This window comes from Drosophila miranda, chromosome 4 (assembly GCF_003369915.1).
Source record: "Drosophila miranda strain MSH22 chromosome 4, D.miranda_PacBio2.1, whole genome shotgun sequence".
NCBI lineage: Eukaryota > Metazoa > Arthropoda > Insecta > Diptera > Drosophilidae > Drosophila > Drosophila miranda.
The window spans coordinates 8,140,244-8,164,589 of NC_046677.1; the positions used below are offsets into that span (position 1 = coordinate 8,140,244).

Sequence of the window (24,346 nt, forward strand, 5' to 3'; positions counted from 1 at the left end):
GCTTTTGGAGTCAATTGAAAATGCAATTACTTGTTTTATTTGATTTTTATCTGCTTTTCCGCCTTTGAATACACGAATATATATGAATTTTATCTAGTAGTCAAATCTAAGCACTAGCCACACATTAAAATTCCTTTAGTTAGTTTGTCTTTTACTGTTAGCTCTCGTTTTAGTTTATGTTTGATTTGAAAACATTTTTGATTGGTCAAAGATAGGATTAAGGGGTTTATTCTAATCCAATACTGTGTACGCGCTCAACAACAAGATAGATTTCCATTGGGTCTCATACAACTTTAGGCTCAAACTTACAGGGCGGAGCAAAATAAGACTTTAAATGAATGAATCTTTATATTCTTAAATCCATTAAAAAATATATTCAGCAAGTTTCGAAAAACTTGAAAACATGTGCACTTTTTTGGTAGTACAATTGGGAATCTCAGAAAAGATTTTATTACGAATTCTAGTGTAGAAATAATTTATAACTAAAAAAAGTAAAAAATAAAGGATAATCTTTACATATCTCTAAGAAATACATATATGCTTTTTCAACTATATTCAGCAATTGATGAACAACACTACACTGCTTTTGTAGTACAACTAGGAATCTCAAAACAGACTGGAATTAGATTTCAATCGTACAATCAAATTATTAATTCATTAAAAGAAAAAGCAAATATTTTGTACAGCATTTCTAGGTGAAAAATCTATTATATTTCCAGCTTTTCATTTCATAGCGAACTGTTACCAGTAAATGTTTCTTTTGTTCATGTAGACAACCATTAAGTGTGTTAATTAGTGTTACTACATCATTAGGACTTATATTAGTAGAGTATTTTTTGTGTTTAATTATCTTGGAAAAACCCCTATCAGACCTCAATCAAGTCGCGTACACAGACTTTTCAACTTGTACTGTAGATATATCTCTAGTTTTGTGTTATAGTTTTTATCCACTTATAGCAACATTCAAGTGAAAAGCAAAGCCAAAGAACGAGTATTTACAAAGTGTATTTATGGATCGAAGTGGGGACAATGCAATCGAGTTTATTGTTTTTAAAAATATATTGTATGTATAAATTAATAATCGTATAATAATTAACATAAATACAACTCGCTCAAAGTTGCTTGCAAAATGCTTACAGAAAGCTCTTACGCGTCACAAGAAAAATTAGAATTACAGAAAACATTCGAGAAACAAACAAAAAAATCACAAAAATACAAATAAAAACCGAAATTTAATTAACTTTTTCAATGAAACGTAACACCTTTAGGGGGGTATAAAATGCATTAACAATTTGCATCTACTTGGGGGGTATAGGATGGTCTTTTAGTTCAACTTTCTCTCTTCCATCTTCATGCTCTTCTTTCTCCAAAACAAAATTGAATTTTGCATAAGATTTCAGGGCGCAAGGCGTTGTCATTATCATTATATATTATTCTTGCTATCCAGATCCGAATCCTCAGGCGGCATTTTATAGTATGTAGCTGAAAATGTCTTTGGGGTTGCCGCTCGCGCCAGATATAAGAGAGAATTTCCAATGCTTAAAAGTACATGTTTTAGAAAACTAAATAAGATATATAGCATATATAATTCGCTGCCGAATCCATTATTAAATGTGATTATATATATAGCAGAAGGGGTATAGCCGTCTGTCTCATTATTTCGATGCAATTTAGTTGGTAAGTTTTGTTCTTTCCTTAAATTCTATTGGTTTTGTGAACGAGATTCGAACATCGCTGTCACATCGCGTATTGAGAATTGTGGTGAGATCTTTTCTCTGTTGCTGCAAGAGGGATATATGGTGCATATTAAGTCATAAAGATCAATGGGATATCTCCATTTAACACTCACTTGGCGCTCGCATTGCTCTCGGCTGCCAACGAATTCCTTTGTGGCATGCGCTCACGTGGCAGGGGCTGCGGCGGTGGGCCACGCACCAGCCCAGACGACGATGACGACGACGATGCTATCGATGCTGACGATGATGGAGCTGCCTTCTGGTTGCCGTATTTCTGGGCAGCGGTTTTTACACTCAGCAGCGTTGTGCCAACACCACCTGCAACTCCACCACCACTATTGGTATCACAATTTTGATTCTTCTCATCGGAAATGCTACGCACACGCTGCTGCTGTTGTCCCTGCTGTCCATTTCCTTGCCCTACATAATCGCTGGGCACTGTATGTAGTGTGCTCTCAGAGCCACCGCCCGGTACACGGGCCAGTTGCTTTAGATTCATGTCCATGTCCTTTTGCAGTGAGTGCATATCACCGCGTGACTTGGATTTAATGCGCAACGACTCCGTGGCGGGGAAATTACTGTCGTCCGTTGAGTTGAGTTCCGTTTTGGATCGCGACTTCAATGTGTCGCCATGGTACTTCTGTGTCAACTGCTGGCGTCGCTCCTCCTTGATCTTCTCAATGCGCTCGCGATCGAGAATCACTCCCGCGACCACACTCTTTCGTCCAACCGGTGGGGGAAACGGCGTAGCTGATGCTGGCTGATCTTTGGGTACATTATTCTGTATGAGGGAAATGCGATTCTCTGTGGTGGGAGTGATGGCAATCGGTTCGGGTTCGCCGCCGCCGCTGCCGCGCTTCTGACAGATCTCCTCGGTGATGCTCATCCCCGGCAGCCTCTTTGGGGGATTCAAAGTCTTGGGACGCGTAAAATCGAAGCTCTTGCGGCGATTGTTCATTTCTGGCAGCTCTGGCAACTTGTTCAGCGACAGATCCTGCAACTGTTTGCCCCCAAACTCACGCACAAAGGCATTCTCGTCCAGCGAACGCGTGATCTTCTGTGCGTTGTTCAGTTTCTTTAGTGGGACAGGTGCGGGCATGGCCTTGGGCATGGACAGAGGCACACTCAACTCATTTGGCTTCTTCATGGAGCCGCCGCGCACCGAAAAGTCAAAGCTGGGCAGCTGCTCCACGGGTGAACTCTCGAATTTATTGGCCAACTCCTTGACACTGAAAGATGGCGATTTGCTGACTGGCATGGCTGGCATTGGTGCCAGATGGAGTTCTGTTGGCAGCTCGTGCTCCTGTTCCATGTTGTCGGGCAAACTGTCGAGACTATCCAATTCGATTCGATCACTGTTGACGTTTGGTTTGAGGTCTGCCTCTAAAATGAGTTTCATTTCCTCGCCACGTAGATTTTCGTAGACTGTTTTCGGTTTTCGTAGCTCAATGTTTTCGTAGAGCAATTGGGATTCCTGCTCATCCTCTTCGGTCAGTTCCTGATGCTCCAAGAGCTGTTGCTGTTGCTGCTGCAGCTGCTCCTTTTCCAATTGCAGCAATTGCTCTGTCATCTCTTCCGCCTTGCTGGCACACACATCGTGCTCCTCCTCCTCGATCTGCTTCAGACAGGCGGGCCGCGTTTCCTGGTCTCTCAGCATCATCTGATTGACTTCCGTCACCGAATTGCGGAAGAGCTTCACCTGTTCGTACACGATATTCTCGTCAAAGTTGGTTTCCAGCAGCTTCTGCTGGGGCTTCTCCTTCTCCGGGGACTTGTAGGTGATGCTTATGGTTGACTTAATGGGACTTGTGGCTGCCACCAGTTTGTGCAGTCCATTGCTGGGCGTCTGCTCAAAGTCCTCGTACACCGGGGAGCTCTCGTCTGTGGCCAGCAGCGAGTGCATGCTGAGATGCCGCTGCAAGTGCTGGTAGCCGTATTCGCTGGGCGTTACCGACTGACTAGTGTTGTCCGTGAAATTCGAATTGTTGGGCGAGGCAGCGGCTGCAGCTGCCTGCAGTTGTTCCTTCACGGGCAATGTGGCCGCACGATTCGCAGGCTGCGGCAGGCGTGGCTGCACTGCTTGCAAATCTAAAGACAACTCTCGTTTCAGGGCATTCATATCACGCTGTTCCAGGTCTTGGTGATTGTTAAACTGAAACACAGATCGTTAGAGTATGGAAAGAAGTATTGTTTCATTCACTTACATGCTGTCCCAGACTCTCATGAGAGCTACCGCCTCCCATCAGCAGCTGCTGCTGCATGTTGGAGGATACCCCAGAGATGCCCGACATGGCTGAGGTTCGCATCAGTGGCTCCATATCGTATTGGGGTGTGGTCACAGCCGAACTGTTCTCAGAGCTCTCCTCCGTGTCGCACAGCAGCAGGCTGTATCGTGGACTCCTTTGTGGCGTTGTGGGTGTGGCCACCGAAAGCTTTCCCTGCGAATCGGTGGCATCTGGCGGCAGTTCCACTCGGGGTTTGGTGCGCATTGGTACCGTGTTATTGCTGAAAGAGATTACAGAGGAATCACAGTTGATACAGAAGCCCTTCTTTTGTTCCATGATCTACTCACTGCACTGCGGCACGTGGGGTCTGCTCTGGCTTCCCCCCTTGCTGCATGAACGTCCCCTGGTAGCTAAATCTCTCCTTGGCCGCCTGCTGCTCCTTTCGCTTGGCCCCCAACTGCACTGAGGGATAGCTATACCGCGCCGAGGCAGGAGATGTGGGTCCTGGCACATGCGACCTAGCGGGCTTCGGTGGCGGATGCACTTCCACGCTGGCAAACTGTTGCTGCACCGTCGGCGCATGCTCGGGCGTGCCGCAATCAATAAACTGTATATCGCAGAGCTGATCCTCCAGTTTGTAGCGCTTGCAGCAGTTCTCCGCACCCGCTGGCTCGTGGCCGCAATGGTGCTGCGGTTGAGCCGCTGCCGCCACGGCAGTGGCTGGCAATGGAAGAGGCAGGGCTCTGGCCGACGAGGGAGACAATAGATTGAGACGCGGCTGCTTCTTGGGACTGGGATTCACGCTGTTCGTCTGACTGGAGAACTCCTCGGGGCGGGCGCGCATTATCCTGCGCGTGGCGCAGCCCGAGGCCGGGGGCACGTTCTCTTTGCCCACACGCGGGGAACTGACCAGCGATTCGCTCTCCGAAAAGATGCGCATCTCCGGCTCCTCGCGATCGAAATTGAGCCCCAGCTCTGAGAGCTCCCTCGAGGGGCAGGTGGTCACGTGTCCCCGCTGGGGGGACTGCAGCAGATCAAAGTACGAGTCATGGGAGACGCTGCGCGAATGACCCACCGTCCGCAGGCTGTCAATGGAATTGGAGCGTATGCACAGCTCCATGGGCTTGGGCTCTCGTTCGTGTGTCGTCTCCAGCAGCTCTATGGATTTGGGCTTGTCGTGCTTCGAGAGCTCCTTGCTGGCATGCGCATGGGAGGCCTGGACAAAGCTAACGCGCGAGGACACAGGATCCAATTTTCCTCCACCCGCTTCAATGGTGATCTTGTGGCTGGGATCGACATTGCCCTGACGCTGACTGCGCGTAAAAATCGACTTCCATGAGGGCGTTTTGTCTGGTTTACGCTTCTGCCAGCTGCGTGGCGCCGACAGCACTGTGTGGTATTTGTCGGGGAGACTGGAGGGACCTCCCCCCACCTCGATGTAAGATCCTATATTGGTGGCTGCGTTCCCAGCAGCAGCAGCGGCATTGGTGGTGCTGCTGCAGCTGCTTGCCAGCATGCTAATCGGCAGCGAATGCTTCAGATCTCCCCCCTCGATGCGTGAGTGTCGCTCTTGGGCCTCCTCCAGGCTGATGAGCTTGGCTCCTCCCGTGCTCAGGCTCTTGGGGCGCTCTACCATACCCAAAGATTGATCCTGTTCGCGTTGTTCCACCAGCAGGCTCTCGCAGTCGGTGAGGGACTCCAAACGGAGCTCTCCTCTCTCGCTAGGATTCAGTGCCACTGCCACTGGCAGCACACTGTGACGCTGATCCTCCAGAGCATCGAATATGTTATGGCAATTCCGGATCAGGTACTCGGTGACCACGGCCTGGACACCAACGCCTCGAAGGGCGGCCACCCCACCAGACTCGAGGGCAGGGGAACGCAACAAATTGGGGGCCCAAACAATGGCCAGATTCTTGTCCGTCATGCCAGTGCGTTCGTGATGCTGCGAGACCTTGTACAAATGCTCAGCCAGATATTTGAGGGTTCTACGCGAGGGAGAAATAGTTATTATTTATGGAAGATCTCCTGGCACTCCTCCGATTCCTACCTGTAGTGTGGCGGCGGCAGCTTCAATACCGTCTCCTTCATCAGCCTCAGACGCTCATCCGCCTCGTCGGCCTTCACCTGTATGGCCTCCACGAAATTGTCGTAAAGCTGGTAGGTGCACAGAGGATTTGGCAGCTCACGGAAGTACATTTTTAGCAACGAACTGACGGCATGGATGTCCTGTTTCATCTCCGGATTGCCTAGATCCGGGACTCGTTCCTCGTCAAAGGCGCGTCTCAAACGCTGGATATTCGAGGTGATGCCAGAGAGTCGATAGATGCCATCGATGACACCATAATTCTCTATAAACTCCGCACAGGATCGCAGGACCATGGGTATATCCTGGCCGCTGTTTAGCAAATGTTCCGACAAATCGCAGTTGAACACCCGTTCGCGGTAAATGCCGCTCTGTTTGAGCCGTCGCCGCGACGGACGCGACAGGATAAAGGATCGAAAGAAGGCTATCAGCTTGCCATGTTTCCGCAGCACTGGCTTCGTGGGTGAGGCATCCAGATGGCCCACTAGGGGCGCTGGCATGGGGAAATTCCTCGGCACCTTGTCGCCAATGGTGGCCACGCACGACTGCGGAAAGAAGCCCACCTCGTAGAGGGACTTTTGCAGATGGGACTTCTTGCCGCGCCACCAAATCGATTCGGCGGGACTGGGCATGTCGATCACTGAGATCATGTCCCCCACTTCGATGTTTATTTCGTCTGGGGCCTGGGCCTGATAGCGCCTCACGCCGTAGGCTGCCCCCACCGCCGGGGTGTTGATTGTTCGCTGCGTCTCGCCATCGGCCAGGGGCAGGCGTCGCCCCTTGTTGTCCAGCTGCAGCCACGTCAGGATGGTGCCGCAGGTCAGGGAATCAGAGGCAATCTTCGAGAAGCGCTCCAAGTACTTGCCCACCGCATACTCCACATCCGTTTCGCTCGGCAGCTCTTCGGCCAGCTCTGCCATGTTCCTCAGGCCACTGATCTTTCGATCGTACACACAGCGATGCAGCATTTCGTCGAGCAGTTGCATATTCTCAAAGGATCTTTTGATCAGAAAGGGCTCGCAGCGCTGCGGACACACACGAATGATGAACCAACAGCTCTCGGGGGAGAAGCTCCTCAGCGAGCTGTGCGGCAGATCCCCGCCAATCGACTGGGAGGCTATGCTGCTGCCCATGTGCTCGGACTTGTCATCCAACAGCTGGACAGAGAGGGGTCCCAGTTGTACGCGCTCGTAGTGGAAATGTGCGCACTCCTCCAGCTTGGGAAAGCGACAGGATTTCTAGGCAGACAAATCAAAACATAAATCAGTCTGAGTCCCGATGGAAAACTCAAGGAAACACTTACGGATGTGGTCAATGGCTGCACAGCCATATGCTGGCGACTGGGCTTTGGTGGCGGGGGCCCCATTGGCACACCCAATCCCAGACCCAGTCCCAGACCCAATTGTGGACTGCAGCTGGAGGATGCCTCGGTGGAGGCATTGGAGATTTGTGATGTGTTCATGGAAGCAAACATCTCCTGGTAGCTCAAGCCGGGCAGACTGTCCGCTGGCATTATTTTGAAATTCAACTGCGCGCTGATTGCCGCCGCCGGGGCATCCATTTCGAACTGCAGCACCTTTGTGGTGGGATGGTGGCAGCCGGCAGCGGCGCCACTTCCGTCGGTTGTGGCCAATGCATGCGAATGCAATTGCGATGCCAAGGACGCGCTCACCTTCTCGGACATGATCGCTTCGGCTCTCAAACAGTCAGCAACATCTGTAAAAATAAATCCAAAAATAATAGAAATATTAGTGATATTTGTGACTGTATGTAGCTTATATATTATTCTCTAGAAATTTTCACAGATCTGTGAGCCTTCAAATGCCACTGATTTCGCCAGTGGGTGATTTCCCATTAAAATCCCCCAACAATGGGGGGCCTTCAATTACTATTCTGCCTCTCAGGTTGCCTTTCGATTCCATTTGCATATACGGTGCACACTGTACAGTGTGTTGACAAAGTATATGGCCATGTCTGTGGGAATTTCGATGAAATAATAAGAGTTCTAAAGAGCATAGCGCTAGCAAAATGTAAGAAACCCATGAGAGACCCAGCATGGAAACAGTAATTACTTTAAGCCGTTTCTCAGTCTCTGATTATCCCCAGTAAGCTCCCACAGAAAGCACAAAGCTGAAGGAAAGTACACTCGTACTTCCCCGAGGCATCGTTTAAGCATTCAATGCTCGTTTAGGCCTCATTTCTGTGTTCAGCCCAAAATCGCGTTTACTTTCTAATGGCACGCACGATCTGTTTCTTTTATCAATTAACCCAAGCCCAAACCCCAACCCAGAGCCGCGACCCAATGGAAAGGAACCAAGCCCCGGTCGGTGTCTGTCTGGCAGGCTGCCCGTTCCAATATGTTCTACTTTTTGGGGGGCTAGCGAGCGGGCTTCCACTCCACTCTCTCCTCCTGTGAGACCCACTCTCTCCCTCAGTGTCTCTGTCTGTGAAATGGAACTCTCTGTGGTTCTCTGCTGCTGTTCCAAATAAAAGAATAAGGTCACTGGCTCAGATATCCTTTGTGGCATGGATATATGGCTGTGGCACTCGCATATATCGCATCGTATCGTATCGTATCTCTTTCTATAAGTATATACAATAAATATTTATTAAGTTCAAGCCAGTTGGGGAATGGGGGATTGTTTATCGAATGCGAAACGAACGCAGCAGCAGCAGGACAACCGATGATGACTCTTTCTTCGGTTCCAGACGGGCATAACAGCAGTACAGAATAGTAAGAGTAACTATATAGATTCCAGATTGGGTTCCACATTGGAGTATAGCCACATTTAGACTTTGAATTTGAAATATATTCAAAATATATTCTTAAGAACCAAAGATGCTTCCTGTCAGGGTATCAGCATCTGTGGCACTCACAGAGAAGACTTTTTCCTTTCTCGTTTTAGATGATCATCATGATGTTGTTGCTGGTGTTGTTGATGATGATGTTGTACGTAGGGGGGGATGCCTAGCGGTAGTTCTGATTTACAGGCAACACGAAATGCAATCGCCGCCAGGCTTTGGAGCATTTAAACTTTCATAAATTAAACAGAAAGACAGACAGACGGCTGGGATGTAGGAGAGTGGGGTGAACAGGGGGAGCTGGCAGCAGAAACAGAGACAGAGCCCCAACGGGCCACGGGATGTGGCAGACGCGACAGACGAGACACCAACTTTTGCAGCCAACAAAATCATAGAGCGGGACGGATAAACGGGTTTTTCAACTCTCATAGGAGAGGCGATAGGAAGAGCTGCATCTCCCCAAAGAGAGAGAGAGAGAGAGAGAGAGGGGGAGAGACCATGCTCTGGGGGCCGTTCATCAAATGCAGCAGCAGCTCCCCAAAGCGCAACAAAACCATTAAAGCAAATGTTAACGCTAACGGTCTCAAAATGCAGCCACATAAAGAAACGAAAAACAAAACAAAATATAAAAGAAAAACCAACGAAAAACGAGAAGAGTAAAGAAAATAAATGACAAAAAAATAATCAATAAGTGTGCATATAAAATCGGATTTAAACAAACGGCAACGACCTACCAGGGAAAAATATACACACACATGGACAAAAAAAATACAACCAGAGGCAATCGAAATAGTCCCATTCGACAAGGCGATACCCTATTAATGGGTATCTGTAACTGTAACAAAAATATATGAAATATGATTTCATTTGACTCGTATCAAAAGCTATACTTAAACCTCTTCCATTATGAGTGGAAAATAGTCATATGAGAAGAGTTCTTAGGAAAAGTTCTTATTAACAAAAGTATACCCTTTAATTTTGATTTTATTATAATAATTTATGATGTTTAGGTGTATACGAATCTTGCAAATAAGAACCGTTCTCTAGTTTAAAGATTGATAATAAAAAAATAAGAAGCTATATTCAAAATAAAATGAATAATTGATCAGAATCTGTAACTATAAGTATTATATGCTCCAAGATCCAAAAGAAGAGATGTACAAGGTCTATATCGAATAGATCATGAATATATTGTCATCTGTCATAAGCATACACAAATGAAATATACCCTCCTCATACCCTGCAAATATCAGACGTCAACGACCTGTGAGGAAAAACAAAAGATCTATCCATCGAAATGGCGCTCGTAATCCGTTATCCAACAAATGAATGAATCAAAGAATGAATGAGTGTGCGATAATATAACAGAATGTTATTCCAATGAGTTTCCAAAGATTTTCTATTGTTCTCTGGCGTTGGGAAATCTCTAAAGAATAGAATATGATTTTATTTCTTTGTTAATTTCCCAGGGGGACCACCATACCACACATATTAAGTGATGGAATAAAAAGAACTAAGCAAATATTTACAAATGGGTTTCATAATGTCAATTGTTTCCATTAAAAATGTGAAAATACTTTCCACTTAAATACAAAATAAAATAATGTCAATTTGAGAGCTAATATAACTTGTTGATTTCTTAGAAGAGGGACTCTGAAAAGATCTTGGACCTGTAAACATAGATATGAAATAAGGCCAAAATAGCCATCTGATGATGACCCCCTGCGCCAGAAGATGAACCAATGTTTATTTCGATTCTCTCTGGAAAGTTAACTTCAATTTTCGGACGCTCTACCGAGGGCCGAGGACGTTTTTAGGTCTTCTGTGTCTCATTCCTCCCTGCATCGGTACACCATCTACCAAGATGTCAGAGCTCTTTTGCTTGTTTTAATTTTTGTTGAGCCAACGTCTCGAGAGATCCTTCCTTGGTTTCAATATCCACCGTTGGATCATTGTAATTGTCCAGCATTTGACGAGCAGTGGCCGTGAATTGATTTTCTTCCAAAGAAGGACATGAGAAGACTCGAACGAGGGAATTTAGTCTTCCGAAGAAATTATAAGATTTCACTTGGAGGATTACCTTAAACGGAATGTAGAGCCAGCCATTGCTGGTATTTTCGGTGTTTGGAAGTCAGCTAATATTTGCTTGCTAGCGAAAACCCCAATTTATAGGCAGGTTCTTATCATATTTCGAATTCGATTTCGGTTTCCTAGAATGTAGCAGGTCGAAAGGATAGAGATCTCGGGACGTGATGGCTCGCTCTCTTTTCCGAAGAAAACATTCAGAATAATTTTTGGACAATTTATTGGTTAATTGATAAAGTTATTTTTTTTTTTTTTTTGTATTTTCAGTGATATTATCATTATTTGAATGAATTTAATTCCATTAAAGAGAAGAAAATATTGCCAGCGACAACAAAAAAGTAACAGGCCAAAATGCAAGAAAAAATCCACCGATATTTCAAAAATTGCATATAATTCCAGGCCTGGATTTATTTATAGAAATCTCTTCTCCACGAATTGTGGGTTCCCTAAATTCATATTTTTTTAAAGTAAGATTAAGTTTATTTTGAATTTTTCAAGGAAAATGTAATTGGAATTTGCCAAAATTCAAAAATAAATTTTGGAGGTTGCAGGCAACTTTCAGTGTGGTTTCTGGGTTACTGATCGATGATCAGCGGTTATGGGTTTCTTTCTTCTACGATATGATTTTCCCCCGCATTCGTGTCCATTCGCCTATGTGAAATTTGAACATCGAATTAACGTCCTTTGGACCTAAGGAACAGATCCCCTCAGATTTCCCAATCAATAGGTCTCCTGTAGTTGTTTTTGCTGAAAGAAAACATGTTTCCATGCTCAAACAATAAATTAATCTTGAAAATCAAGTGTTTAGGTGGCCAAAAAAAACACAATGTAACAATTGATTGCATCAAAGTTGTTTGGAAATACACGTATTTTCATCTCTCACAAAAGTTATGCCTCAAAAATCATATAATCACACTTGTTCACATAAGAGTCTGTCTGAAGAAAAACAACAAAAAGCCAAAATCGAGAGATGTTTGGTTGTTTTTTTATCTGCTAGCTGTAGCTGCTGTGCATATTCAATTTTCTCGATTGCTTGATTGCCCGATTGCAATGAAGACATTTTCCCAGCCTCGAAGCTACGTTTTTTGGTTCATTTTGCTGCGGAGAGACCGTGACCGAGACCGGAGAGCCTCACTTTCTCCAATCAATTAAACACTGTCCATGTCCAACAGTTAGATCCCATGTCCAACAGTTTGTTTCGGGGGGTAAAACATTTCAATCGAGAGACTCATCTAATACTATGAAATAACTTAATATTGGACAATAGTTAATGGTTTTTTAATGACTGTGTTTTTTTTCTGTTTTTTTAGCTCTACTTTGCTGCTGCCTCCTCCATCTCCATCCCATCCCGTCGCTGTATTCTGACCCAATTCGATGGAGAAACTGAAAGCTGAATTTCATTTGACAATGATCTATAAAGAAAAGCAAGACTGGAATTGTTGGTGCGTGAGAGGAGGAGGAGTGCAGTCTAACTAGATTCTAGAGAGAGAGAGAGAGAGAGAGAGAGAGAGAGGAGGAACAACATGCCACATGAAGTGGCATAAAAGCTGATTGTTGTTGTTGTTGTTGTTGTTGTTGCTGTTTGTGCTAATTTATGGCTTAAAGTGGGTCACTCGTTCACTCGGCAGAAGCCGAGAACCAGAGAGCATTTTCTAGAGCAAACAATTGCAGTGAATGATGCCGACCATAAAAGACTTACGACTACGGCAAAATGCATGCATAATGTGTGCTTAAAGCTAGCGTTCGACTCTGAGTGTCCGCCTGTTTGTCTATCTGTTTACCAGTTAGTTAGTCAGCCAGTCAGTCACTCGTGACATTCATTCAGTCATTCACTCACTCAAACGGCAAGTGCCCCATAAAGAGGCTGCTGCCCGAATGATGTGCATCTGAATGAGACGGATACGCCGAGGGGCAATTAAATAGATCTCTTTAGGCTTTCTGCAGCTCACACATTTCCAGTTTAATTATGAGAGCATTTATTTTCAAGACAGGCATCCTACATCCTGCATGTAGAGCCACAGTCTTCTGCTTTGAGCTAGTATTAATTAGATGATATGTTAAGGCATGCAAGCGACCATTACAATGTAGGTTAAATCAATGAAATATCTGGTATAAAACCAAACAAAAAAAAGTGACCAGATAATGGGGATTAATTGAGAAAAATTACTTGGAAAATTAAGATTTATTAGTCAGAGAAAATGGCATGGCAAAAAGAAAACCCACACTATTTAAGTTAAATAATAATAATAATTTTTAAAATACAATTAAAAAATGCAAATTAAATGATAAAAATAGTGATTTATAAATATAAATAATAATAAATATAATAAATAAATAAAAAAATAATAATAAATATAAAAAATAATAAATATAATAAATAATAATAAATACAATAAATAATAGTAAAATATTAAATTTGATTTTAAATATAAATCTATTAAAAGGTCTGGGAACTGGGTGCTCTCTCCAAGGATTTCTGCCATAGCTGTAGAGACGTGGAAAAGAGGAGGAGACTTCTCCTGTCCAGCTCTCAGTAAAAGCAAGCTACATCAAATGTCACAATGTATCACAGAAAGAAACAATAAAGAAGGAGAGCACTCTTAGAGAACTCTTAGACCCCGATACCAGCTCCTGCGTTTACTTATAATTATGGATAAATATATACTTAATATACATTAAATAATAATCATGTCAAGGCGCGATCAGGAATTTCTAGTGGCTTCTTCTGTTTAAATAATTGTTTTTCATTTTTCGAGTCGCTAAACTCATTTCTGCCCCATAACTAGAGAAACGCTTTGGATCATTTCTAAAGAATACTCTCCACCACAGTGAATAGATTTTCAGCGAAAATATAAGACCTGAAAATTACATCCTCTTAGCATATATTAGAATAATCAAATTAAGCAAATATTTCATTTAAATATGAAATTTATTTATTTATTTTTGGTTCTTTGTCGTCTGCGGCTTGCCCTGCAATAAAATATTTTCCTATTAATGTCAAAATGTAAGTGAAAAAACTTTTAACACTTGTTAAAATGCCCACTCGCGGAGCAAATCGATTGGTTTAAATGTTTTTTTCTTTCTATTTAAAATGTAAACAATGTCCTAGGAGAGCTACCGTTTCTTCCCTTTCTTATTCAGCATCGTGTTAGAACCATTTCTGGTCATTAGATGAAACTCTTAAACACTCGATTGTGGCCACAGATGATTCACATTAAATTTTAGATGAATGTAAAATGATATACGATATAGTCTAGAGAGAGACTGGAGAGACTCTAATGAAGGCAAACAGAATAACAAAATGACTAATGGCTGAGCATCAGAAGTGATTAAACGACGGGACCAATTTATGCCGATCCTATAAACTATGCGATCTGTCGCCTCGCCGCCCCTTCTCCCCCAACGAGACGAAAATCATGGAACAAATTGCAGCTCCATGGCTCTATGACTGTTTGCTGTTGTCGTTAATCTGTTGAACAGCATCGTCGCCGTATTAATCTACGCCCCACAATCGACTGCCGACAGGCAGACAGACAGATCTCTGTGGCACTTGCACTTTTGGGTGCCACTGTCCCAGTGCCACATGCCACAGAGCTTCTGTTGGAGTGCGGAGTGCCACTGTTCGATGGTAATCTGATCTGCCCAACGCTTCGGTTGACTCATCATAAGGGAGATTTGCTTACATTCGATACGATTACAATACCTACTATATATGTATTGTTTGCAGGGTTTTGTGGAGTACGAAGGGTATAGAAAATATATGTGACAGTCAGATAGCAGCATTCCAGTAATTTCTAAATCTATCTTTTACTGGACACAGAATACTGGGGATTCCCAACCAAAAAAAATCGTTTTACATATTTTTTTAAGCTCAACAGAAATCTCCAGAGAAGTTGTGGTGCCTACAATTTGCAAGCGATAAAGCTTAGTTTTGGTGTGATTATACATAGAGATATTATCTAAATAAATAACAAAAATCAGCTTTATCGGATAAGTATTACATATGTATGTATGGAAATAGGTGTAGCTGTCACATTTCAGAAGATAGAAAGCTCTGATTTGATATGATAACATATAAAGCTATAATCTTCTTAAATACCAAAAATCATCTCGATTGGATAAGTATTTTAGTGTAGACTAGCACTGTACTTCCAATTCCAATTTCCAAACACTTAGTAGTCGTTTTCTTTAGATATTCCCTTGTTGAATACCTATTCAATGATTGTTCCCTTAGTTTATCCAATTAATCTGAGTATCTGAGCAGACCAATCGATACCCCACCCTAAAACCTAGAAACCTCTTCTGAATGACTCACAATGAAAAGTATTGGGACCCCGGACCCCGTGGTGGGGGCTAAAAAGAGAGCAACAAATGCAATTAGTCGTAACTGGCATATTAGTCAACGCCTCTGCTCTTGGCCTCCTCTTGGAGTCCGCTGTTGGCCCAAGCAGCTCTAGTCGATTTCATTATTTCTAACCAGCGGACACACGACTCCCATGGACGGGGCAGACCCCACGGCGGACGTCTCTTGATTGTTGGAGCTTTTCGAACTTCCGTTCACACAATTCTGCACACACGTACCCCAGCCACCACCGGACCTGAACAATCGCACGAGAGTATATGTGCACCTATAAAGCAGGTACCTGCCCCATAGAAAAAGCTTATGAAAGAGGGAGAAAACCTTTGGCGGATGAATGAAATTTGTATGCCCTAACCACGGCAAAGGGAGGTATTTAAAGTTAGTTATGGTTCAATCATGATTAAGTGATTTAACAGAGGGGCAATAGATCTTGCAGATAAGACCTTGATATTAGATTATATATATTTCGTTGTAAGTTCAGTTATCTCTTTGCTTTACAGACCTGTAGAACCAGATGAAATATGTGCCTATCATGTGACAAGATTCTCAAGTTGTAATCTGGATATATATCCAGAAAAAAAAACGTTATGTGTAGTTTATATTGTATATAATTCTTTGATATTGGTGGGTTCTCTCTTTAATACTCAAATTATTATAGCTACCTATTACAAAACATTTTTATTAGCCATAGCCAGTTATACCTTGTAATGTAATATGTATGGCAGTATGTTAAAAATGCTTTAAACTTTCAACATAACGAGTATCTTCATAGAAAAAACTCATCAAGAGACATTTGTAAGGGGATTTACGCAAGAAGAAAAAATAGGAAAAAGTTCAGCCGGTAAAAGGGGAAAAATGAGAGAAAATAAATAGAAAACAAATATTAACAAGAAAAAAAATAAGAAAAGAAAAGCGAAATCGTTTGGATGTATATTTTCTACTTTGACATTTTGTTGCAGAATTTCGCTTCCTCTGGGGTAATGGCCCCTGCCTCAACAGCCCTGCTCTATAGAGATAGATACCCCTTGCCTCTGTCCCCTTATCCATAAAGATCTCCGCCACTGCCTCTCAATGAGACCAACCATAAAACCTAGCCTCCTAATGTCATTTTAACGTTGACGACAAAACAGGTACACCATAAACGCACACATAGATACATGGACAGATGCATAGATACAAATACGCACACACAGATATAGATACAGACCCAGCTACATAGACCCAACAAAAGTTCGTATATATTTTTTAATGGAAGTGAAAGTTTGATTTTTTGCGAGTAAAAATATAGAAAACACGGAGTGGACACAGGCGGCATAACTAAAAATTTAGATATTTCGTAGCGCCAGCGCACATGCCAAATATTTATAAAAATAACAACACAACAAGATAGAAAAAATCGAAAGCAAAAAAAAAAGTGTAGAAAAGTTTTACAATAAAAATTCACATTCCAACAAATATGCGAAGCAGCTGCTGGCCGGCTGGAGGGAGGCACCGAAACAGCGACAAAAATATTTAGAAACAAACGTCAGAAGCTAAGATACACAAACCATAGAGACGGAGACCACAGACAGAAGCCGGCCGTTTAAACAATTTAATTTAATTATTATTCATTTCTCTACGAGAAGCTGGCAGCAGACGGCAGACGGCGAACGGAATATGAGTGCCTCGTGCATATAAATTGCTGAAATAAAGTGTTGAATTTCAATATGAAACAATAACAATAACGAGCAACGATCGAGGGCAATTGGCACAAGCGTCGAATGAGAGTTCCATAAACAAATAAAATACACTAAACAATGCGATAAACAAGTATTGTATCTTTAATTTTATAAGAAAGCTTTTATTGCTTGTTTTTCAGAGTATTGTGGGATCTGCAATAATTGTGGGGCTCTATGAGATTTCTTAATAGATGGTGAGAATGATTTTCATCTATGGCAAAGCGGTATTTATATGTATTATATTTTATTATTGTTATTTTATTATTGTTATTTTATTATTTTTATTTCTTTTTTTATTTTATTATAATTTTTATTTTATTTTATTAATATTATATTTTATTATTTTTAATATTTTTATATTATTATTTTTATATTATTATTTTTATATTATTATTTTTATATTATTATTTTTATATTATTATTTTTATATTATTATTTTTATATTATTATTTTTATATTATTATTTTTATATTATTATTTTTATATTATTATTTTTATATTATTATTTTTATTTTATTATATCATTATTATTATTTCTTTTATTTTACTCTTCTTTTATTTCTTTTGGAGAATTTTTGTTCTAAAATGTTTACGACTCTCTAGAATTGTTCTCTAAGGTTTATCTGTGTATCAAACGGGCAGTAAGAATCATAAATTTATAATAATTAACAATAAATAAAACATTTATTATAATTATAAGAATTTAAAAGAATTAACTCATGCAAATCTCTACCAAGTCTATTCTATTAACAATTCTCTATCTATTTTATTGTCAGTTTCTCTTAAAATTCATTCAGAATTGTTGCTCTTAAAACTTTGTGGCGGCATGATCTATCTATCTATCGATCTACAATCTATGCCTTTAGATTATCCTGTGCATAGGAATTTGGTATTTCGATTCTCTATCTTTAGCATATCTATTAATACAACAAAAGAAGCATCAGCAGAGGTAGCAGCTAAATAGTTGACAGAGCGACAGGAATTCCTATGGTTTATTTTCTCTATAAATAGGGCATTGATCAAGTCCGATCACACGATTCAAAAGTAAGAGATTTCACTTTTCACTGATTCAAGAGATAAACTACTAATTAGGTGGGTTTATCGATCAAGTTTTTAATCAGAGAAAATACCCAAAAACGTTCAAAGGGAGGCAAGTTTTATACGATGATTTTGGCTTATAAATGATTACAAATTTAATTTTCTTTTACTGTAATTATTTCTGATTAAACGAGTCATAAGTTTACTGTATAAAGCACACAATTTGATCCATTAATCTAGAAGTATACTGAACACAATATCAAACAATTCGATTCTTTGATACATATATGTGTTATATTTAAATGTTGATCTTAGATTAATGAACCTCATGAGTGACTGATAAGAGACTTTTGTGATCATCAAAGCATTCAGTTTGCTGGATGGGATTCTCTTTTATATAAAAAGGAATATGCTATAGAAAACCTATAGGAAAATCCCTATAAATGGGAAACTTCAAAGAATGTAGAATAAAAGTTCATCCTGGAAGCCATAGAACGAAAATGTAGGGTGGAAAAAATACCCTCTGATATGATATCCAATGAAGAGAATGAGGAGTGTTCTATGCAATCCATAGAAATAAAAGTACTCTCCAGAGCAGCCATAAAATGTAAAAGTACCTTCTGAAATCCCTGAAAAATCCTGGGTACTTTTTTTTTAGCATATCTCGATTTTATCTATTTTCAGAGATAAGAATGAAAGTGAAACCGATATTTGTTTTCCCCTGTTTTTCCATGACTCATTAATGTGTGACACACAATACGGAATGTTCTTTTTTTTTTTTGCTGTTTTAATCATCGAAACACGTGTATAATTTACCTCATGAATCATCTCCCCGATTTGAATGGAATGTAGAATAATAAGAACTATCATTTCATGCAATTATTATTCAAGAGGTATACACCGAGTCGGTGTTTGATGTCTGTATGATATCTCGTATGTAGATCTCTTAAATTATAAGAAGGTGTTTCCTTATATGGTACTGTAGACGACTCTCCCCGTAGATGGCCCCCGCAAATCAATAACAATACAAATTATCTAGATATAGGGGCTGCAACACTCTATAAACAGTCGTCTATGCGATCTAACAGTTTTAAATAACAATCGGATTAAAAATAAGGCAAACATTGCCAAAAATGGGATTCCGGTTTAGGAAAACAAAACAAGAATTTTTGGAAGAGAGATAGAAATCGTTTAGGTTTTCAAGGATTTATGAATCTTTTTACTCAAAAGTAATCCCTTTTTTTAGAGAATTTCCATGAATTCCCATTGAATAATTTCCCTTCGGATGAATCTATTCTCTTTTGATGCATGTAATTTTCCTCTTTACCCTTTTTCTTTTTATATAATTTCCAATGAGGAATGAGGTACAATCCCATCAGTGCATTCCCCATTCGATGCAGTCCATCAAGCACGAAACACGAAGAGCACCGAGCCCCACACAGACAGACAGTAGTACATACATCGAATCCAACATTTGAGGGGCATTTTGATGGTTTTTGTTTCATATGAGTTGGCACTAACGACCATCGGAACAACAACAACAGCAACCACAACGAAATCATCAGCCCAGTTGTCAGTTTTAATTGAAATCAATTGAGCTCAATTATTTGATATGCGTATATGAAACGAAAACCCCCAACAGAAACCAGGGAGCCCAGAAGGGAAGAGGGCCTATCATTGATAACCGAAGCTAGGGATACCCTTTAAGGGTATGTCTTGTGGTATAGATTCCCGTGAGTGCTGTAATTATTTGGCATGCGATATATTGAGACAATTTTGGAAGAACTTTGAAAAAACCTTTTAAACTTCAGGATACTCTTGAAGGGAATATCTTTAGAACAGGGATATCAATGGATGGTTGAAGGTAGGGATACCTTGAAGATAAATCAAACTTAGCTTTCCTCAACAAACAATTCAATAAACAATGAAGTTTTCTTTGCGGAAATTCTATTTATAACAAAATCTTCCTATAAATTCCATTCCAAATTGTTCCCAAATCTATTCGTTGTTGGTTTTGTTCCTAATGATCAAGAATCTATAGATTATGTGCAAACCCTTTCCTTTTTCGTCTCTTCCCTGGAAACATCTCGTCATAAGAGCCTCTCTTTGGGGAAGGGTACAACAAATTAGAGTCCCAGTCAAAGGCAAAGCCGAAGCCAAAAAATTCTTAAAGTGTTGTGTGGGCTTGGCATGCGGTGCGTCCTCCCCTCCCCCAGCTCCAAAAAACAAAAACCCACTGGTACTGGGGGGCGCGTCAGTAGCCAAATATGGAGCGAATTTATAAAGAATTTTTTGTTGTAACATTTTCAAGTAAGCAAAAAAATAACAAAAACTAAATGCGAACATGAGACGACGGCGGCGGCGGCGTCGGCGTCAGCCTGGGATTCCGATTCGCCTACGGAAAAAACAGGTGTAAGCAGTCATAAGAGACAACAGGCGAAACGAGATAGAAACATATCAGAGACAGAGAGAGAGAGTGAGAGAAATAAAAGGAGGGAAACGACAGAGCAACGAAAGGCAGAGAAAAAGAGTAGAGGGGAAAGCAGCAGTTTTTTTGTTGCTGTTTATTTTTTGCCATTTCTTTGTTGCTTTTGTTGGGTGGTGTTTTTGTTAAGTCATGAGGAGGGGTCAGACACTGGACAACAAAAGTTGGGAGCAATAATTAAGTGTGCAACAGACATTCTGCAAAAAAAAACATTATAATTACATCTAAATGATATGCAAAAGTACTTTTTTTGAACTTAGAAAATATTATAATATCGTAAGATCATTGGATTGTCGTACCTGTAATACGATTGGATCTTGATATGGGTGCTCTGTTTGGTCGCAAATATAAATTAAGCTATTGTCTATCGGAGAACCAACAAATCATGCAAATCGGATCCATTTTACAGTCAGAAAAGTAACATTAAAGTGACATAAACTCGTTTCATATGGAATTCCCATTGTCCTACCATTTTCTCCTATTGTTTAAGTATTTCCTGAATATTTCCCGCCATTTTTACATTCCAATAAGATCATTTACCAATGGAATACAAGCCCTGCATATGATTAGGGGTTCCGGTTATCCTAAAACTGGAATGTGGACTCACATTTCAACCCCCTGGCTGCAGTCTAGTGTGTAGTGCAACCCCTGCTGTCTAGTGTAGAGCAAGGCCGCTTCCAAAAAACCAAACCAGATGCTCCCTGCCAAGCCATGCAAATGTAACCCTAGAGAAAGGGGTTTCTGGTATTGTGATATTGGGAGATACGATGTTATACGATGCCTGACGATGGAGCAGTGGCATGGGGGGCACACACGGGGGGCAGTGTGGCAGATGTGGGCAGTGGGTAAATGTAGTATAATGTGTAATAAGGTTAGGTCCCCGCTGCGACGAGGTAAACGCTCTGGTAGCCTGCAGCGGCGCTGCAGAGCGGATGTTTGAGTTGAGTGCACAGCTACCGAGGCGCAACGAAATTAATCGAAGCTCAGAAGCTCTCAGACAGGCGGCTCTCCGGCACTCGTCTCACTCTTCTCTCTCTCTCTCTCTCTGGTTATGCTCTTGCACAGCGACTGCCATATATGAATGATGTGTAGTATATATGGAGGATGGTAGTAGATATATCTGGCCAACTTGACACGTTTTTTCTGCAACAGGCAGTAGTCAACTTTGCTCTCGTCATCGTTGGAGCAGAGCCCCACAGAGGCAGCAGAGCGCGGGCGGGGGGCAACACGGGCTATGAAATGTGCCATAATCGTGCGCAGTCGCAGCGCGAATCTTTTTCCCAAAGACGTGAGCCACATAATAATAACAGTATGGCTTATACATATGTACTCTTCGCATGATGTACATGTACATATGTACGAGTATGTATATATATGTAGTATGTATGCACTTATGTACGAATATCAGACATCGTAATAATAAACGAGAAAGCTTGGCCCCGCACATTCCCGCACCGCCATAGAAAAATGAGTCAACGCGAAGTGAAAATGCTCTCATAGGATGCATAGCAAAGAAATCTTCAGATATGATAGTCTTGGGGGTTGATGGACAGGTGCTATAGGAATAAGATATATTTAATAGAATCCCCTACATAAAGAAGCATAAGATCTATCGATAAGTGCAGATAGATCTGTACTAATTGTACTGATCTTTAGGATCTTTTCCCAATCATTATCCAATTGCCTCCATTCACCGAAACTCTTTGCGGTGCCAAAAAGGGTATAAGGAAAAAGTAAATGTGGCCGAAAAGCGAGCGAAAAAAATGAAAGGCCCGGCCAGGAGCGGCTTTTTTTGGAAAGTAACGGCAAAGTCAGTCAGCAGAGAGGGGTGGAAAGAGGGTATGGGGCATTAGCGAAAGAAGTGGGAAAGAAAACAGAGAGAGGAAGAGAGGGAATGAAAGGAGGTACAGTACGAGGATAGGGAGGGAGAAGACACATCTGCAAGAGAAATAGGGAAGGAGAAGGATATTCACCGAGAAGGCGAGAGGGAAAGAAATCCCCTAAGAGAGAGAGAGAGAGAGAGAGAGAGAGAGAGAGGGAGGTAGGAGGATATCCTCCAACAGAGAGGGCGAGCGAGAGAGAAACAGATGGAGAGTTCAATGTCAACCACAAAACTTTTTTTATGCCTGCTTCCGCTTGAATCCGTGGGGATCCATGTAATACACATACATTTGTACATGTTACATGTGTGTAAAGCACGACCACACCTAAACATTAAAAACAAGAAAATAAATTTCCTTTTTTTTCTGTTGACCAAAAACAACAACACGTAAAAGCGGCGGCAGACGCAAACAAACACACACACAAATACTTGAACACACAGCGAGTAAGAGAGATACACTGCAAATGGGGTGGAATGACAGACAGACAGAGAAGACAGATAGACGGCACGGCGGACAGTTAGGCGCAAGGCATATGGTGGAGTTGTCTCAGGTGTGTGTGTGTGTGTGCGCGTATGTAAGAGGAGAGCGGCGGCAGGCAGAAGCAGGGTGACAAAAATCTAGTGTGAAAAACGCTCATACACAGACACTCATGCATAAAGCGTAATCATAAGTATATGAGTGCCTGATAATGCTTTGAATTCGACAAAACGGCGCCGTAAGATGGTATATATGGCTCTAAATTGTATTAAATGTAATTACCCTCTTTAATACAGTTAAATACAGTAATTTCGCTGAAAATTTTCATACATACCAACTATTCCAATAGCAAAGCGCGAGCATAATGCGTGGGAAACGAAACAACACACTTAAACAATGGGTGAGAAATGGAGATACAGGATGGATGATGACAGCAGCGGAGGTAGTCCTCTCCTTCCACACGCACACACTTTAACTTGCCCTTTCCCGACACACACACCACACACTCTTTCACACACACTTCACTATCATCCCGTCAAAAAGCGGGGAATAATTTGCTGTTATTTGGCACAAAACGCGTCTTGGAAATTGGATGATGGGAAAAAATACTGGAAACAATGCCACAATTAAAAGACCTCTTCAGGGGTCTCCCTTTGGGAAGACGTCGTCGCCAAAACGGTGCTAGAGCTATTATTTATTATATCTTGTTGTTGCTGCTGCTGCTTATGCTCTTTTTTTTCTGCTGCCGCCGCACAATACACTGACACACATTTTTAAATAGAGAAGAGATACTTTTCTTTCCTCTTCTTCTTCAGCTTTTCAGCATATCTCTTTCTTTTTCAGCTTGACACTCTTACGCAGGGGCGGGGGGCAAAGTGAACAATTTTACACACCTCTCGCTATGTCGAATGAAACACTGGTCGTGTAACAAGAGTAATATTACAACATTTTATCAGGGCTTTGACTGGCAAAGAGCAAGAAGCAAAAAGACTTTAACGGATCGCCGTTTGCGAACGGCAACGCGACAAGACAACAAATGTGAGGCCCGGTGTGACCGCGGAGTTATCAATGGAATATACCGTCCGTCACTCAGAAATATACCGAGACAGCGTCAGACTTTTAAAATATACCGTAAATATACCGATAAAAAAACGAACTTAGCCCACTGAAGCAGGTAAACAACTTGAGTTCAGCAGCGGAAAATAATACTGTAGACCCATACAATCCTTCCTCTTTGCTTCCAAAAATACCACTATTTCTTTTACCTGAACTGTGCTAAAATTCTTAATGTCCTAATTTTCGTATGGTGTATTTTAATACCCACTGGTCGACAATGGGTTAAGCGTTTTCTCTCCATTATCTGAAAAAAATGTTCCTCAATTTGAACCCTAAGCCCTGAACAAATAGTTGTATGCGAATGATGACTCAATTTCCTACATGATTGGCTAATT

At 41.7% G+C, this 24,346-nt stretch overlaps 1 protein-coding gene across 1 annotated transcript; it reads right to left on the bottom strand.

Moving 5' to 3' along the window:
* Positions 1–167: 167 nt before the first annotated feature.
* LOC108161217 (GTPase-activating protein CdGAPr-like) lies at positions 168–23,944 on the bottom strand. The gene is made up of 7 exons (XM_033392863.1): positions 23,230–23,944; positions 7,351–7,763; positions 6,012–7,285; positions 4,309–5,949; positions 3,941–4,241; positions 1,850–3,888; positions 168–1,781 (listed from the first exon to the last, which is right to left on the bottom strand). The coding sequence occupies exons 2-7, from the start codon at positions 7,729–7,731 to the stop codon at positions 1,703–1,705; spliced, it is 5,715 nt and encodes a 1,904-aa protein (XP_033248754.1). The 5' UTR covers positions 7,732–7,763; positions 23,230–23,944; the 3' UTR covers positions 168–1,702.
* Positions 23,945–24,346: the final 402 nt, after the last annotated feature.